Below are 16421 nucleotides of genomic sequence, written 5' to 3' on the forward strand. Positions count from 1 at the left end.
AAATTCCAAAGCACTCACAAAGTTGAGCAAACAAAGCCAGTATTTGCATATTAGGGAAAGGAAACATATTGCTAATGGAAGCCACAGGCCTGTCAAAAATAAATGTTTTATATCAAGTGGTAAAATACAAGAGGGATTCTACCCCAAGACCACCACCTCGATAAGGACCCACGAGTTACTGTAGATGCAAGGGAGGGTCCAGCAAAGCCACCTCAGAGTAAACAGCAGCCTAAAAAGCAGATTTGTTGGCACATCGTTTCAAGCCCCACCCACCCCACCCCATCATAGCCATCTGCTCTCCAGAGATGGTCTAGAGTTTCTTGCAAGGGAGAGATGCACTGGTAGGGCTACCCCTCAATACCAAAAAAGGGAGAGGCAGCAGCAAGGGGCTGGCCTGGGCCTCTGACATTCTGAGGGTGGACAAGTAAGGCATATAGACAGAGCCCCTGGCTGAGGAATAATCAGATTTATCTGTGAAAAACAAATTTTGTGAGATAAAAATGTTATTAAATTTTAACTTTGGCTCTAGAATGATGGAAATCAGGTACCAAAATCAGGTGATAAACCAAAATGTATATTTTCAAAGTAAATATCCAAGAACTAATCAGACAATTGACCTACAATAAAGACATGAAAGAGTTGACAGCATAGAGCAGGGGTTGGCAACCTTTTTCTGTAAAGGGCCAGTTGGTAAATATTTTAGGTTTGTGGGCTATATGGTCTCTGTTGCAACTACTCAATTCTGTTGCAACACAAAAGCAGCCAAAGCCAATACTTAAACAAATGAGTGTGGCTGTGTTCCAATAAAACTTTATTTAAAAGTAAAAGGCTGCATTTGGCCCACAAGCTATAGCTTGCCCACTGCTGGCATTGAGGGAGAGAGGGTTTATGAAGAGGTTCTTTTGGTGAAAGTTCTCTCAAGCACCACAAGAACTTCATCCTGAGCCTAGAGGGAGGGGGCTTCAAAAGGACGCTGTGGAGTGCTTGATGCATCCTCTTGACTTTATGGGGCATGTTGTTTCCAAGACTAGACATTAGCTGCGTTCCCTACCAATGGTAGAACAAACATCCATGAGTGTTTCTCATGCACCCAGCGTAGGTCATGGGGGAGAGAGCACCTGCCTAAGCTGATTTAATTTGAATTCAAGAGGATCACCTGGGAAGGTAAGAGGACTCCAACAGAGACCATTCTCTGTAGAGCAGAACAAAACCTGGAGTACAGTGGGAAGTGGCCCCAGAGAAAAAAATGCAACTAGACAGTCTCATCTCTAAATTGAGACTTTAATTGAACAGAAGATTTTTTTTTTATGCCAAGAGTGAGCTGATAAGTTACGAAGCTGAAATTTCATGCAGGAGTGAAGGGAAAAACCTCCTCTAGGGACAAAATTGGAATGGGACAGTGAAGACAAAAACAAATAGCATTTCTTGTTTGTTTTGCTTTACAAATATTTTATAACAGAAAACTTCAAAAGCATAGTCCAAAGAAGAGAGAAGAGTCTGATGAACTCCCATGTCCTCATAATGCAGCAATTAACTCTTGTCCAATCTTGTTGCAGCCATACTGCCCATCTACTCTCATTTCACCATCCCCATACTCTGTACACAGAATTACTTTGAAGCATATCTAATGTCTGTATTTCCTTTAAATTGGAAGTAAGATCCAGAGGGTTGATCAGATTCAGGTTCACTTATTTGGCGAGACTGTCTCACAGCTTATGTGTGCACTCCTGTAGGACTTCCAGGCCCATGATGTCTGGTTCTCTCTCAGTAATGTTAATATTGATCAGGATTTAGGACAGTTTGATTCATCTGTTATTGTTCTTTATCAGCTTTTTATCAGTTTTAGCAACCATTGATGATTTCCCATATCCATAATTTTATTAGGGAAAATTACATCTTGATTACCTCTCACTGGTTGTGCATAGGTTATACGTATACTTGCTAGACTACTGGGATCCCCCAGATTGGGGACTCATCAGTCTTTTCACAAGAGTCCTTTTTATTCATTAGCTTTGGAATTTTGGTGCATTTTTGTTTGTTTGGAGGTCTATGAGCTCATTAGCTGTAGAAACAAAATTCACTTTCGCTCAACTGCCTCTTACTGCAATAGAAGGAAGCCTAATTCTCCAGCCTACTTATTTTGTTAAGATCTGCAGACTTCTAATGGGTGTGACCTTCAGAGAACTGGTGGGTCCTCTGCTTCGAAAGACCCTTCAGTGCCAAGTAAATGGTACCTTTCTGGTATGCCTGGTAGGAATAATGTTGTTGTTGAGAGGTTTTCACCTTTTTTTTTGTGAAGTGGTTTCCCAGATATTGCAATGTCTTGGTACCAAAACTATTGTTCTTCAATTCTGAAAAATTTTCATTTAAGAAGAAAGTAGACAATCTTCCTCAATCCACGCCTTGGTTGGTTAATTGAAGGAAGTGGTGGGGTTCTGTGTGACTGAATTCTGCTCCTAATTCCATCCATAGCTCCTTCTTATTTTGCCCTTGATAGTGTTGTCCAAACAAAGGTAGATATTTGATAGTTTCCACATCTCTCATTCCTTCCTTTTCCACCACAGTCTATATGAGACTCACAATATGCTTAAGAGGAAATATAAATATTGTATGCACAAGTCTGAAAAGTCAGAGGCTGTATCTATAAATTTGCCAATTTAAAGTATAGATCTTGGGTCTAAGAAAATTAAGTGCTATTGCGTCCACATTCCTGGAGGGAGAAGATCAAACTCTTAAATAACCTCAATGTCATAAGCAAGTGGGCCTCCAATGGAAAATCCCAGGTAAAAAGATACTTTTTCTATGCTTCTGCCACTTCTAAGCTGACCCAAAAAAGCAGGTGTGATGGGTATTGTGATTTTTTCATTGATTCCATATTCTATGTATAAACAATTATTTTCAGCTCGTCCCTTTAACCGAAGCAAAAGTTCTTGGACTTTCTCCTCCTTCCATACATTTCCACTCTGCCACAAGGAATTAATATCATTTGTCTTTCTAAAACATTGATCAATTTTTCCTTTGTGAACAAGTCTGTTCATACTGTTACCTTTCCCAAGAAAGAAATAAGCAATTGGTTGCTTTGTACGATACATATGCTTATATTGCCCCCTGAAAGAATTTTCCAGTGACCTAGCATACCTTTCCATTTGTTTAGAATCTTGATCTAACTGTTGGTTTTCTGGCCAGAATAAGAGAGAAGCTAGGAAATAAGGTTCTGAATATCGACAAGTTGTTCCTACTTGTTGCAAGACTTCTCGAAGCTGATCTTTTAGTTTTTTAACTGGCTTCACCATTTTGGAGGTAGGTTTAATACAGTAGAGAATGATGTTGGCCAAGATGAAATTTTGCTTTTCCCTTGGCAGCATTCTGACAGTGCATTGCTCAAAGAGAAAAGAATATTTGTTCACTATATCTTCCATGGTGTGAATAGCATCTTCTTGAGTTTTGATAAGATAGTCCAAGAGCCCAGAAAACTTGTCTGCTTTTAAAACTTCTAGGCTTCTCCGATACAGCTCTACTTGAAGTGGCAAACTAAGCTTTGGTCCAAATTCTTTGTTCTGTGATTCCTCTGAGGGACCAAATATATCTGCATACTTCTTAAAATATACAGCCACCTTTCTCCGAGTTTTGGCCTCTTCATTTTGCTTAGTGTTGTTCCTGGGTTTTAGAAGGACAAAGTAATCATCAAAAAAATCAAAGGACTTTTTCAAAGAAAATTTCAAATTGGTTAGATAAGGAATAAAGTTCTTGAGGACTAATTTAAATTCATTGTTTGGATCTCCAGGAATATCATTACTTCCTGATATAAAATTGATCATATCTCTTTTAGATAGTTCACTTTTACTGTCAAAAAAAGGAATGAGCTGGAGAATCTGGATTGTGTAGAGCCCAACTTCTATCTCCCCTTGATAGCCAGCTATATTGTAAGTATCATACCTCCTTTTCGACCTCTGATAAAACCTTTCCTTCGCTTCATACTCTCTATCCTCACTTTGCTGTTGAGATTCTTTGAATGCATTTGAGGCATGTACTGCTAAATCCAAAAGATCAGACAGATCACCAACTGAAATGCTCCTGTTTCTTCCATTATCCTCTATCCACCATCTTATTTTACTTTTGTAGACTTGACCCAGTGTATCTGAGATATAAGAATTGTCAGGTTCTATCTTTTTTGCTTGATTTGCCCAACATAGAGCACTGTTAAAGTCCTTCTCTTTAATGTAGAAATGTCTTGTCAAGGCTTGGCAAATGAATGCATTTGGGTTGAACCGACGAATACCTTCAAGTAATACATTTTGAACTGCCATATTCCCTTCATCTCTATGTAATGCTTCAATGAATGGGGAAAACCAAGTTCCTTTTTCACCTTCATGTTCGTCACGCTGTCTTGTGAGCAGCAGTGTTTGCATATCTTCTAAAAATTTGCTTTTTCCTATACCAGTATCATAGAACACATTTTCTGTTAGCATATCAAGCATAATTTGACTTTTATCCAAGTTATAGCTTATCTTCAATTCTTCCAGTGAGCGCATGGCAATCAAAGGGTGAATAATGCGTACTCCACAGTAGTTCCCACATTCTACCACCTCTGTTTTTATTAGAATTGTAGAGTAGGTGCCCATCTTGTCTTCAAGTTTTTCTGTTCCCCAGAAAGCTTTCTTGTTTATGATTCCTAAGAACTTTTCACACTGTGATAGTGAAATGGTGGTATCAGGCACATATGAATTAAGAAGAGCCAGAAAAGAAAAGAGCTTTGCTTCCTTGGTGGAAATATTTTGTCCTTTCAGGATATTCCTGACTACATTTTCTATGTACTTTTTATTAAAGTTGGTTTTCATAATCATGAAGGAATAAAAATCTTCAAAGTTTTTATGATGCTTTTCAATTTCTTTCAGTTTAAGTTCAAAAGCTCTCTGTTCTTTGGGAGAGAGTTGTTGTATTAGGGCAATACTGTCTGAGATCTTTGCACTTTTTTCAGGATTCTGTGATCTCCTGCAATTTAGGATGATCACTAGAGGTTTCTCATATCGAATGTACTTATTAGCTACAGCTGTCTGAATAGAGGCCTGCAGAAGATAGACATTATCTTGTTCTTCAAAATCATCAACAAGCAGTAGTACAGGTAAATATTCCTGATTATTTGTTGTCCCATAGGTTATTAAATTAGTCACTTGTTCTCCAATTTCAGAAAAATCCACTGTCTTGTTTTTCAGCACAGCACATCTGAATTTCTTCCTTAGTTCCCAGAGAATGTGCATGGCCAATGTAGTCCCGCCACAGCCTGGATGATGAAACAGATGAATAATTTTGACACATGTTGGCTTAGAAGAATCTGCCCAGTTTTTAATCATTTCTTCAAGTCTTTCATATTTATCCCTTTTGACAAAAGGGGAAGAATAGTTTTCAGAAGAAAAGTAGAAGTTCCACCATGATACTTTGCCACCTCGATAGAAGTCTTCCTCTTTTGATGCTTTGAATTCAAGTAATTTGTTTTTGTCTTTCTCTAAGAGTGTACCTTCACATTCATTTTCACAGAGAATTTCCAGAGCAGTCATGATATCTTCTTCTTTTTTCAGAAGGACAGTAGATGAACCAATTGATGGTAAAAGTCTCTTTGAACATTGAGTCACAGATTTTAGCTTAAGAATAGTTCCATTTATCTCTTCAAGACTTAAAGCTGAAACACATTGGCTTGATAATTCATCTTGCTGTTTTGTTAATCTTGCTTCAAGTAGATCTTTCCATCCCTGACATATGCGTGAATTTGTGCAAATACACAATATATTTTCCATTCCTTTGAGATCTTGGTAGAAAGCACAGAAGGTCTCAATGAGGGGGTCTCTTGGGTCATCCACGGAGGAAAGTAATAGAAATACCACCAAAAACTTCCCTCTTGGCATTATGTCTTCATGTGTAAGAAATGAAATCAGTTTCCTGACTTCAGATGCTTTTTCTCTTTGCCAGGAACTTGGATCTAAGGGTTTATATTTTTCACTGTCAAGGTCTAACCTGCCATTGCAAAAAATCCAGCTGAGTTGCTGATAAAGATTCAGACTAGTAATCTTCTCATTTGTGGTTTTCCCTTCCACGTATAAACTTGGGAAGTGAAGGTTTGCTACTCGTGTTTCTTTGTAAGCTTTGACGACACCCTTGCTCACAGATTCAGGATCAAACTCCAACACAGCAAACCATTTAATTTCCTTTAGGAAATCTAAGTGTTTTATTTGAGTTGGATGGCATTTATTTATTACAAGAATGTACCATTCATAATATGAATTATCTAACAAATCCTGATTTCCTGTCAACAATTTAACAAGCTTTGGTCCCTCACTCTCTTTTTTATTTGTTTTTACTCTGCATTTTTCTTCTGCCTCTTTCCTAGATTCTGACAATTTTTTTAAATCTAATTTAAACTCTTTGAAATCTAGATTATTTTTCACGATGTCCTTAGAACTGGCCCCGTCTCGAATAAAAACTGAGAATTTTGGATTTTGTGTCCATTTCTTGTTGCTGCAATTTTGCATTTTAATCTGGAAATAATCATATTCACATTCAGAATATTTTGGAACAACATCCACTTCAATAACAAATCTGTTAGATAAAGAACTATTTGGCAGTAAAACTTCTACAAATCTTGGCTCTCGAATGCAATTCTTTGCTTTTTGGACCTGATGGTCTTCAAAATATTGGTGGATCATCAGATTGAAGTGGTCAATGAGGGCTTCCTTGGTGACAGTTGTGACTTCCACGCCAACAATTTGTCCATGGGGTTTGTCCTTGACTCCAAAATGAATGGTGCCATTGGTACGTGAATTCATACAAGCTGAAGCAAATCGGAAAACCTCATTGCTAAATTTCATCTTAACATCCTCTTCTGTGCCTGTTCCTGTATTTGTGAAGGCTTTGAATTCATGTATTGGATCAATGAGATTGAGTGGCCCTGTTTCAGGCTGTAGATTAAAATTTAATTTGTAACGATATGGATCACTGAATTCATCAAAAGGGTATGATACACACGTTGGTTCTCTGGATGGCTGCTTTTCCTTCATGTCATCTATTTCATCATCCATGAACTCATTTTTTAGTGACTTAGAACTTTTAGTAACTGTACTCATTGTAGAGTCATTAACCATATCTGATTTTTCTTTATCCTTTTGTTTTTGCTTTGAAGTTTCTCCATTTTTCTCCTGTTTCTTAGGAACATTTTTATTGCCTTTCCCCATCTTACTTGTCTGAAAAGGATCTCCAGAGGATGTTTCCTGCAACTCTTTGAAGAGATGTTCTATTTGGACAGCTGGTGCAAATGTTATGCCCATAGCAACAAGGTGATCTTTAGTTAAGTACTTCAAGTTTGCGCCATTCACATCTTGTGCAGTCAAAATTTCCCTGTGTTTCTGGTCAATTTTATGACTTTCCAACCACTGATTTACATCCTCTTTTGTCCAGTCATCTGTATTTTCTGGTAAGTTAAGTTGTGCTGCCATTGTGACACCTGTATATGGAAAAATAAAAATTATTTGGTATTTTTATAAGTAAATTTAAAAAATAATCAGTTAATTTTTCAGTAGACAATATGTATGTCTTATGAAATTGAAAAAGCTCAAAAGGATATACATGCCATCTAATTACCTTCCTGAGAGGAAATTAGCACTATCAGTTTCTTCTATATGCTTTCAGAGAAATACTACCAAATACAAATGCGCAAGCACTTTTTTCCCCATTCGAATGGCAACATACTATACACAATTCTCTTTGCCTTGCTTTATTCCCATCTTGGGGATGCTTCCAGTCTATATATATATATATATGTAGAAGAGAAATTTCATCCTTCTTAATGTTGTTTCCTATAATGTGTATTAGGTCTATTGTTTATAAATATTCAATTCTGCTATAGAAAATAAGAGAAACAAAGGGGGCTATATGAAACTAAAGAGAGAAGGATGTATCATATATGGAGGATATATGAAACGAGGTATAGAGGCAAGTAGTTTGTGAAACGTGTTATGATAGACATAGATAAAGCAAATAGAACATACGTGTGTTAAACATAGTTAGGAAGAGACAGAAGAGCCAAATATTAAATATTCATGAGACACACTTGAAGCATTTTATATTTTTTGAAATCTTAATTGGGTCACCTACTGTTGACACCCATTCTGATCCTTTGTGTCCTCTAATTAAAAAATGCAAATAAAATCCAGAGTAGTTTATCAGGCTAACTGATGAGTTAGAGTTGTGGTCAGGCATACATGTCCCTCTGCACCTCTCTGATTGGAGCAAGTGGATGTCACTGACACAGGGTGTCTTGCAGCTGTTGATTCCCCTTGGGCAGATCTCAACTCTAGTTCTCAAAATCACACAATCAGTGGAGAATACTGATACTGCAGAGAGGGAGAGGGGATATATGAACTTGTATAAATCAGGTAATGAGATCCTTCCATCCACCTTGTACCTTATCCAAAGTTACCCATCTCTTTCCCCCTGCTTTTTGTCATATATTTTACTGATTTAATAAAGATGTGCCTCAAACACCTTACTTTGATCTGTGAGCCATTCTGTTCCGTGACTTCTGGGATAGCTTGCTGGGTAATGAACTTGGAGGCTACTATTATATCCATGTAATTTTTCACATAATATTTGGTAACAGCTGATTCCTGGGTAGTAACAAATGGCATTACTATTTGGTATGCAAATTGGCAGACTACTATTTGGAAACTCACTGGCAATCTGGATTGCATAAGTATAGCAATGGTTAGAAAAAAAAAAACCAGAACAAAATCCAAATAATAATAGTCAGCTTTAAGTACAATCCAAAAATGGCTCCAAAAATGTGAGCCATTCCTATAAAATCACCATGGGAGAAATCAAATCAACAGAGGAGATAAGCCTGGGGACTAGTGGAAAACAGACTATATAAGCATACTTTCATGACATAATACACAGGAATATTGCCTACCAGTGGTACCTACAAACTCAAGGCTGGGTTTACCTTCCCTTCTGGACATAAAGCTGCCAGAGGAATGGTCCAATGTTAAAGCTATTATTTTTTGGTTAGTAAATCCTGTGTTCATATTAAGTGAATAAAAGATATACCTTACAGCTACATTGATACAAAAATAGGCAAAGATATGCACAATTGATGGAAATTTTACTCTCCTACAATACTATCACAATCAGAAACCACAGAGATTTAATGCCTTCTAAAAAAAGTGAACTAGATGAAATTTCTTTCAGTAATTTGGCCTGTAGAGATTAAGAAGCTCAAATTTAAAATAAGGTGGAGAGAGAAAAAAGAGTGGTGGTGGGAAATTTTTTAAGTGTACTAATTTTTAAAGTAAGCCCCTTTTGTGGGACTATATCAAACTTAAAAAAAGTATGCATTAAAGGACACAATGAACAGAATGAAAAGGCAACCTATGGAAAGGGAGAAAATATCTGCAATATTTTCAAATCATAGATCTGATAAGCGGTTAATATCTAGAATATGTTAAAAAAATTCCTACAACTCAACAACAACAAAACAAATGACCCAATTAAAAGTGAGCAAAGGACTTAATTAGACAGTTCTCCAAAGATGATATACTAATAACCAACAAGCACATAAAAAGATGTTCAACATCACTAATCATTAGAGAATGCAAACCTAAAACACAGTGATATATCATTTCACATCTATTATGATAACTACTATTTTTAAAAAACCAGAAAATAACAAGTATTAGTGAGGATACTGTGGAGAAATTGGTGGGAATGTAAAATGATGCAACCTACACAACCTACCTCAAGAGAATAGTTAAAGGAAGTTCTCTAAGCAGAAAGAAAATAGTAAGAGAAGGAACCTTGGTACACTAGGAAGAAAAAAGAACACAGTAAGTATAAACATTGGTAAATATAATAGGCTTCTCTTTGGTTTTCAAAATTATGTTTGATTTTTGAAGCACTGTCTGATATGGTTTTAAATATATGTAGTGAAAATATTTAAGACCATAATATGTGGATAGGGTAAGGGGATATGCAGGGAAGTGAGATTTCTATGCTTCACTCAAACTGGTAAAAAAAAAATACTATTGGACTGTCATAAGTTATGTATATATAATGAAACATATAGAGCAACCAATAAAAAAACTATACAAAGTGATACACTCAGAACCACAGTAGATAAAAGTGGAATTGTAAAAAAAACTTTCAAGTAACCCTCAGGATGTCAGGAAAATAAGATTAAAAAAATTTAAAAACATAAGTCCTAACGTATCAATAATTATATTAAATATAAATGGCCTAAATACAGACATTAAAAGACAGAATTGCTAAAGTGGATTAAGAACATGACCCAACTATATCTTGTCTATGAGACACTCACTTGAAATATAATGATATAGACAGGTTGAAAGGAAAATATGGATAAATATATATAATACAAATATTAATCAATAAAGACAGGAATGGTTATGTTAATGTCAGATAAAGTAGACTTCAGAGAAAAGAAAATTACCAGAGACAAAGGGATATTACATAATGATAAAATGTTCAACAACAAAAAGACATAACAATCCTAAAAGTGTATGTACCAAAACATTTGAAGCAAAATGTTTGCAAAATATTTGAAGCAAATGCTGATAGAACTTTTCAGTTTTAGACAAATTCACATTTATAGCTGGGTATTTCAACACCTTTCTCTCTATAATTGAAAGAACAATTAGACAGAATGTTAGTGAGGATATAGAAGAACTCAACACCATCAACCAACAAGTATCAAACTCCATTTAACTGCAGCAGAAAATCTTTCTTTTTAAGTGCCCAAAATAGACCATAACATAAATGATAAAAACAAACTTCAACAAATCTAAAACAATTGAAATCATACAGAATATGTTTGCCAACCACAATGGAATCTTATTAGGAACTAATAACAGAAAGATAAGAGGAAACACACTAAATACTAAAACTATACTCTTAAATAATTCATGGGCCAAAGAAAAGTCTCAAGTGAAATAAAAAATACATTGTAATGAATGAAAGTGACGATACAACATATCAAAATTTGTGGGACACAGTTAAAGCAGTATTGAAGAAATTGTTGCAATAAATGCATACATTAGAGAAGAAAAGTCTCAAATTAATAATCTAAGATCTTACTTCAAAAACTTAGAAAACCTTGAAAAAGAAAAGAAAAATAACCCAAAGCAAGCAGAAGAAAAGAAATAATAAAGATAAGAGCAGAAATCAATTAAATTGAAAACAGAAAACAATGAAGAAAATCAATGAAACAAAGATCTGCTTCCTTGAAAAGATCAGTAAAATTGACAAACCTCTAGCAAAACTGACAAAGAATAAAAAAGAGAAGACACAATTTACCAACAACAGAAGTGAAACAGTGGATATTATTTTGAACTGTAGAGACATCAAAAGGAGAACAAGTGAATAATATGAATAACTTCACAAACACAAATTTGACAACTCAAATGAGATAGAACAATTCCTCAAAAAACAAACTTCCAGAGTCCATTCAATATGAAACAGATTATTTGAATAGTCTCATACTTTAAAGAAAACTGGGTTTTTAATTTTAAAGATTTCCTTACAAAGAAAAATTTCCAGGCCTAGACAGATTCACTGAAGAATTCTACCAAACATTTAAAGAATTCACACTGATTTTATATAATCTCTTCTAGAACACAGTAAAAGAGGGACTACTTCCTAATTCATTTAATGAAGCTGATATTACCTGACTACCAAGGCCTTTGCAAACCCAGCCTTCAGGTGAGCTCCCATGGACCAAGACTTCTGCCTTGCCCCAGTACCAAGCCAGTCCCTGAGGCCCCAGGCTAAAAGCAGTCTCCTGCAGATCCAGGCTCCTGCCTCACTCCAGTGCAAGGCCAGCTCCCATGGATCCAGGTTCTCTGCTTGCCCTGGTGCTGGGTTGGGTTCCATGGACACAGACTCGAGATTGGTTCATAGGGACTCAGGCTCCTGGCCTGCCCCAGTCTCGAGGCTGGCTCCTGAGGACCCAGGCACATGGCCAGCCCCAGTGATAGGCTGCACCCCATGGACCCAACCTTCAGGACAGTACCTGTAGCCCCAGGCTACAGGCCAGCTCCTGTGGCATCAGAATCCAGGCCCACCACCAGGACTTCAGGGGCAAGGTCCACCCCATGGACCCAAATGCCAGCCCACCCCTGTAGACTCAAGCACTAGTTCAGCCCAGCTATGGACCCAGGCACCAGGCCTTCCCACCTGAGGATCAAGCTCATCCTCAGAATCTACCAGACAATTCACCCACAATCTCTGAACAAGCTGACTGGTGAAGGGCTTTCCCAGCCTGAGATCAGTCTGTAAAGAATGAAAGAGGTGCCTACTTCTTCAAATGTGAAGACAACGATGCAAGGCCAGAAGAATTATGAACAATCAATGAAACATGACACCATCAAAGGAAACTAATAAAGTTCCAATAAATGGCCCTAAAGAAATGAAGATCTATGAACAACCTGATATATAATTTAGAATAATCTTCATAAAGAAACTCTGTGAACTACAAGAAAACACAGAGAGACAATTAAACAAAGTTTAGTAAAACAATGCATGAACAAAATGAGAGGTTCAACAAAGAAAAAGAAAGAAACAAACAGAAATCCTAGCAATGCAGAATACAATGAATGAATTGATGAATTCAATAGAAACCTTCAAAAGCAGACTCATCCAAGCAAAGGAATCAGTGAACTTGATGACAAACATTTGAAATTCTCCATTCAGAGGAGCAAAAAAGAAAAGAAGAATGAAAAAGAGTGAAGAAAGCCTATGTGAATTATGGGATACCACTAAAAGTAACAATCTACTCATTGTTGGAGACCAGGGAGAAGAGAGGAAGAAAATGGCAGAAGGCTTACTTATAGAAATCATGGTTGTAAATTTCCCAAATGTGGGGAGAGATTTCAACATCCAAGTTCCTAAAGCTCATAGGTTCCCCAAAAGTTTTGACACAAAAAGATCTTCTCTAAGACACATAATAATAAAACTATCTAAAATCAAAGATAAAGAATTTTAAATGCAGCAAGAGAAAAAAATTCCTACATACAAAGGAACCTCCATAAGACCATCAATAGATTTCTCAGCAGAAACCTTATAGACCAGTAGAGAGTGGGATGATACATCCAAAGCACTTAAACTGTCAACCATGAATACTTAAGAACCTTGCAAGTTGTCCTTCAGAAATGAAGGAAAGAAAAGGGCTTTCCCAGACCAAAACAAACAAACAAACAAACAAACAAACAAACAAACAAGTTGTTCTTCACCACTAGACCTATCTTGCAAGAAATGCTAAAGGGAGGTCTTTGAGTTGTAACAAAAGTATGCTGACAACATGAAAAGAATATGAAAGTATGAAACATTGTGAAGGTGAGAATATAGTCAAACTCAGACCACTTGAATACTGTAATGGTGAGTAAATCACTTTTAACTCTGGTATAAAAGTAAAAGACAAAAGTATTAAAAATAACTATAGGTAAAATAATGTGTCAATGGATACAACATACATAAAAGATGTAAACTGTGACATTAATAACATAAAATGTGAAGGGAGAAGTTAAGTTAAAGTGTGGAGTTTTTGTATGTGGTTGAAGTTAAGTTGTTATAAACTTAAAATAGACTGTTATATAAGTCTATAAGTTATATAAGTCATTCACGGTAACCACAAATGAAAAACCAGTAGTAGAAGCACAAACAATAAAGAGAAAGGAATCAAAGCATACCACTACAAAAAGTCACCAAATTGCAAAGGAAGACAGCAAGAGAGGAAGAATGAACAAAGGAATTACAAAACAGCCAGAAAACAATGAACAAAATGGCAGTAGTAAATCCTTACCCATCAGTAATTACTTTAAATGTAAAAGGATTAAATTATCCAATCAAAAGATATAATGTGGCTGAATGGATTAAAAAATCAGACCCAACAGTAATATGTTGCCTACAAGAGACTCGTTAGATTTAAAGACACACATACACTCTACGTGAAGGGATGGAAAAATATATTCCATACAAACGATAACCAAAAGACAGCAGGAGTGATTATAATTAGACAAGATCAACTTTAAGTCAAAAATTGTCAAAAGAGAAAAAGAAGGTTACTATATAATGAAAAAGGGGTCAATTCATCAAGATGATATACAATTGTAAATATATAATGCATGCAAATTTAGGTACTTCAGTGTACCTAAAATATAGCAAATATTAACAGAACTAATGGGAGAAATAGACATATACAACAATAGTAGGTGACTTCAACATCCCAGTTTTAACAAGGGATAGGTCATTCAGACAGAAATTCAATAAGGAAACAGCTGACCTTAAAAACACCATAAATCAAATGGATCTAACAGACACATTCAGTACTTTCCACCCAATAGCAACAGAGTACACATTCTTTCAAAGTGCACATGGAGCATTTTCCAAGATAGATCACATATTAGGCCATAAAATAAGTCTTAACAAATTTAAGAAGCTTGAAATCATATCAAGTATCTTTTCTGACCACAATGATATGAAATGAGAAATCAATAATAGAAGGAAAATTGGAAAATTCATAAAATATGTGGAAGTTAAATGACACAACTACCAACTACTAACCAACTACCAGTCAAAAAAAAAAATCAAAAGGGATACCAAAACCTATCTTGAGACAGATAAAAATGGAAACACAACATACCGAAATTTATGAGTGCAGCACAAACAGTTCTAAGAGAGAAATTAATAGTGATAAATGCTTACATTAAGAAAAAAGAAAGATCTCAAATAAGCAACCTAATATTACACCTCAAGAAAAAACTCAACCTAAAGTTCACAAAAGGAATGAAATAATAAAATCAGAGCAGAAATAAATTAAATAGAAACTAGAAAAACAATAGAAAAAGTCACCACTTTCTGGTGCTGGACCCCCTGGCTGGAGTTTGCCTGACATGAGGCTCAGAACTCTCACTCCTGTGGGAGAACCTCTGTACTATAATTATTCTCCCCCTGGGGCAGGGGGTGGGAAGGGGATTTTATTATATCACTAGTCCTCCCCTACCAGTCTCGTTGTTGTTCTTTATGTCTTTAGTTGTAGAGGATCTTTTCTGGTAGGTTTCAGTCTTTTTCAATGATGGTTGTTTTGCAGATTGTTGTGATTTGAATGTGCTCTTGAGAGGAGGTGAGCTTAGGGCTTTTCTACTCCACCATCTTCAAGAGAAGATCTTCCCATCGATACCAAGTTTCTTAAAAATAGTTGTATCCCGGAGCAGCTGGGCATGAAGGAAATAACACTGCAGAAAGAAAAGAAGACCAGCCAAATCAATGACCAAGGCATCCATCTTCTCTTATCACTAAGAGCTGTTTTTTGTAAAGTAAACAAAATTGACAAACCTTTACTTAGACTGAGAAACAAAGGGAGATGACTCATATAAATAAAATTAAAATGAAAGAGAAATGTTACAACTGATACCGCAGAAATGCAAAGAATCATAAGAGACTACCATGAACATTTATATGCCCCCAAATTGGACAATCTAGAAGAAATAAATAAATTCCTAGAAACATAGAAACTGCCAAGACTGAATCATGAATAAAGAATCTGAACAGACCAATAATGAGTAAGGACGTTGAATCAGTAATTGAAACCTCCCAAGAAGGAAAAGTCTCGAACCTCACAGCTTCACCAGTGAATTCTGCCAAATATTTAAAGAAGAATTAATGTCAATTCTTCTCAAACTCTTCCAAAAAATAGAAGAGGAGGGAACACATAAGCACATTTTATGAGGTCAGCATAACCTTGATAACAAGGCCAGATAAGGACAGTATAAGAAAAAGAAAGTTACAGACCAATATCACTGATGAACATAAATGTAAGAATCCTCAACAAAATGCTAGCAAACCAGGTTCAACAGAACATAATAAGGATTATAAAGATCATATACCATAATCAAATGAGATTTATCTCTGGGATGCAAGGATGGTTCAATATATGCAAATCAATAAATGTGATATACCACATTAAAAGAATGAAGGATAAAAATCATATATAATCATCTCAATAGATGCAGAAAAAGTATTAGATGCAGTTCAACACTATTACATGACAAAAACTCTCAGCAAATTAGCTATAGAAGTAATGTACCTAAACATATAAAGGCCATATATGACAAAGTCACAGCTAACCTCATACTCAGTAGTGAAAAGCTGAATGCTTTTCCTCTCAGATCAAGAACAAGACAAGGATTTCCACACCCATTACTTTTATTCTGTATAAAACTAAAGTTCTAGCCAGATCAATTAACAGAAAAAGGAATAAAAGGCTTCCAAATAGAAAAAGGAAGAAGTAAAATTGTCTCTGTTTGCAATGATATTATACACATTAAATCTTAGAGACCACCAAAAAATCTGTTAGAACTACTAAA

The 16421-nt window shown here is 35.9% G+C and overlaps 1 protein-coding gene across 3 annotated transcripts in view; it reads right to left on the reverse strand.

The window, feature by feature from the left end:
* Positions 1 to 1300: 1300 nt before the first annotated feature.
* Positions 1301 to 16421, reverse strand: part of SAMD9 (sterile alpha motif domain containing 9) — a 41564-nt gene continuing 26443 nt past the window's right edge. For 2 of the 3 annotated variants that reach the window (XM_057733225.1, XM_057733226.1), the window contains one exon: positions 1301 to 7492. In XM_057733225.1, the coding sequence (XP_057589208.1) occupies positions 2733 to 7484 (4752 nt within the window). In that variant the 5' untranslated portion in view covers positions 7485 to 7492 and the 3' untranslated portion in view covers positions 1301 to 2732. Of the gene's footprint in view, positions 7493 to 15058; positions 15291 to 16421 lie in introns of all 3 variants that reach the window. The other variant, XM_057733224.1, reaches the window with a different exon arrangement.

This window comes from Hippopotamus amphibius, chromosome 4 (assembly GCF_030028045.1).
Source record: "Hippopotamus amphibius kiboko isolate mHipAmp2 chromosome 4, mHipAmp2.hap2, whole genome shotgun sequence".
NCBI lineage: Eukaryota > Metazoa > Chordata > Mammalia > Artiodactyla > Hippopotamidae > Hippopotamus > Hippopotamus amphibius.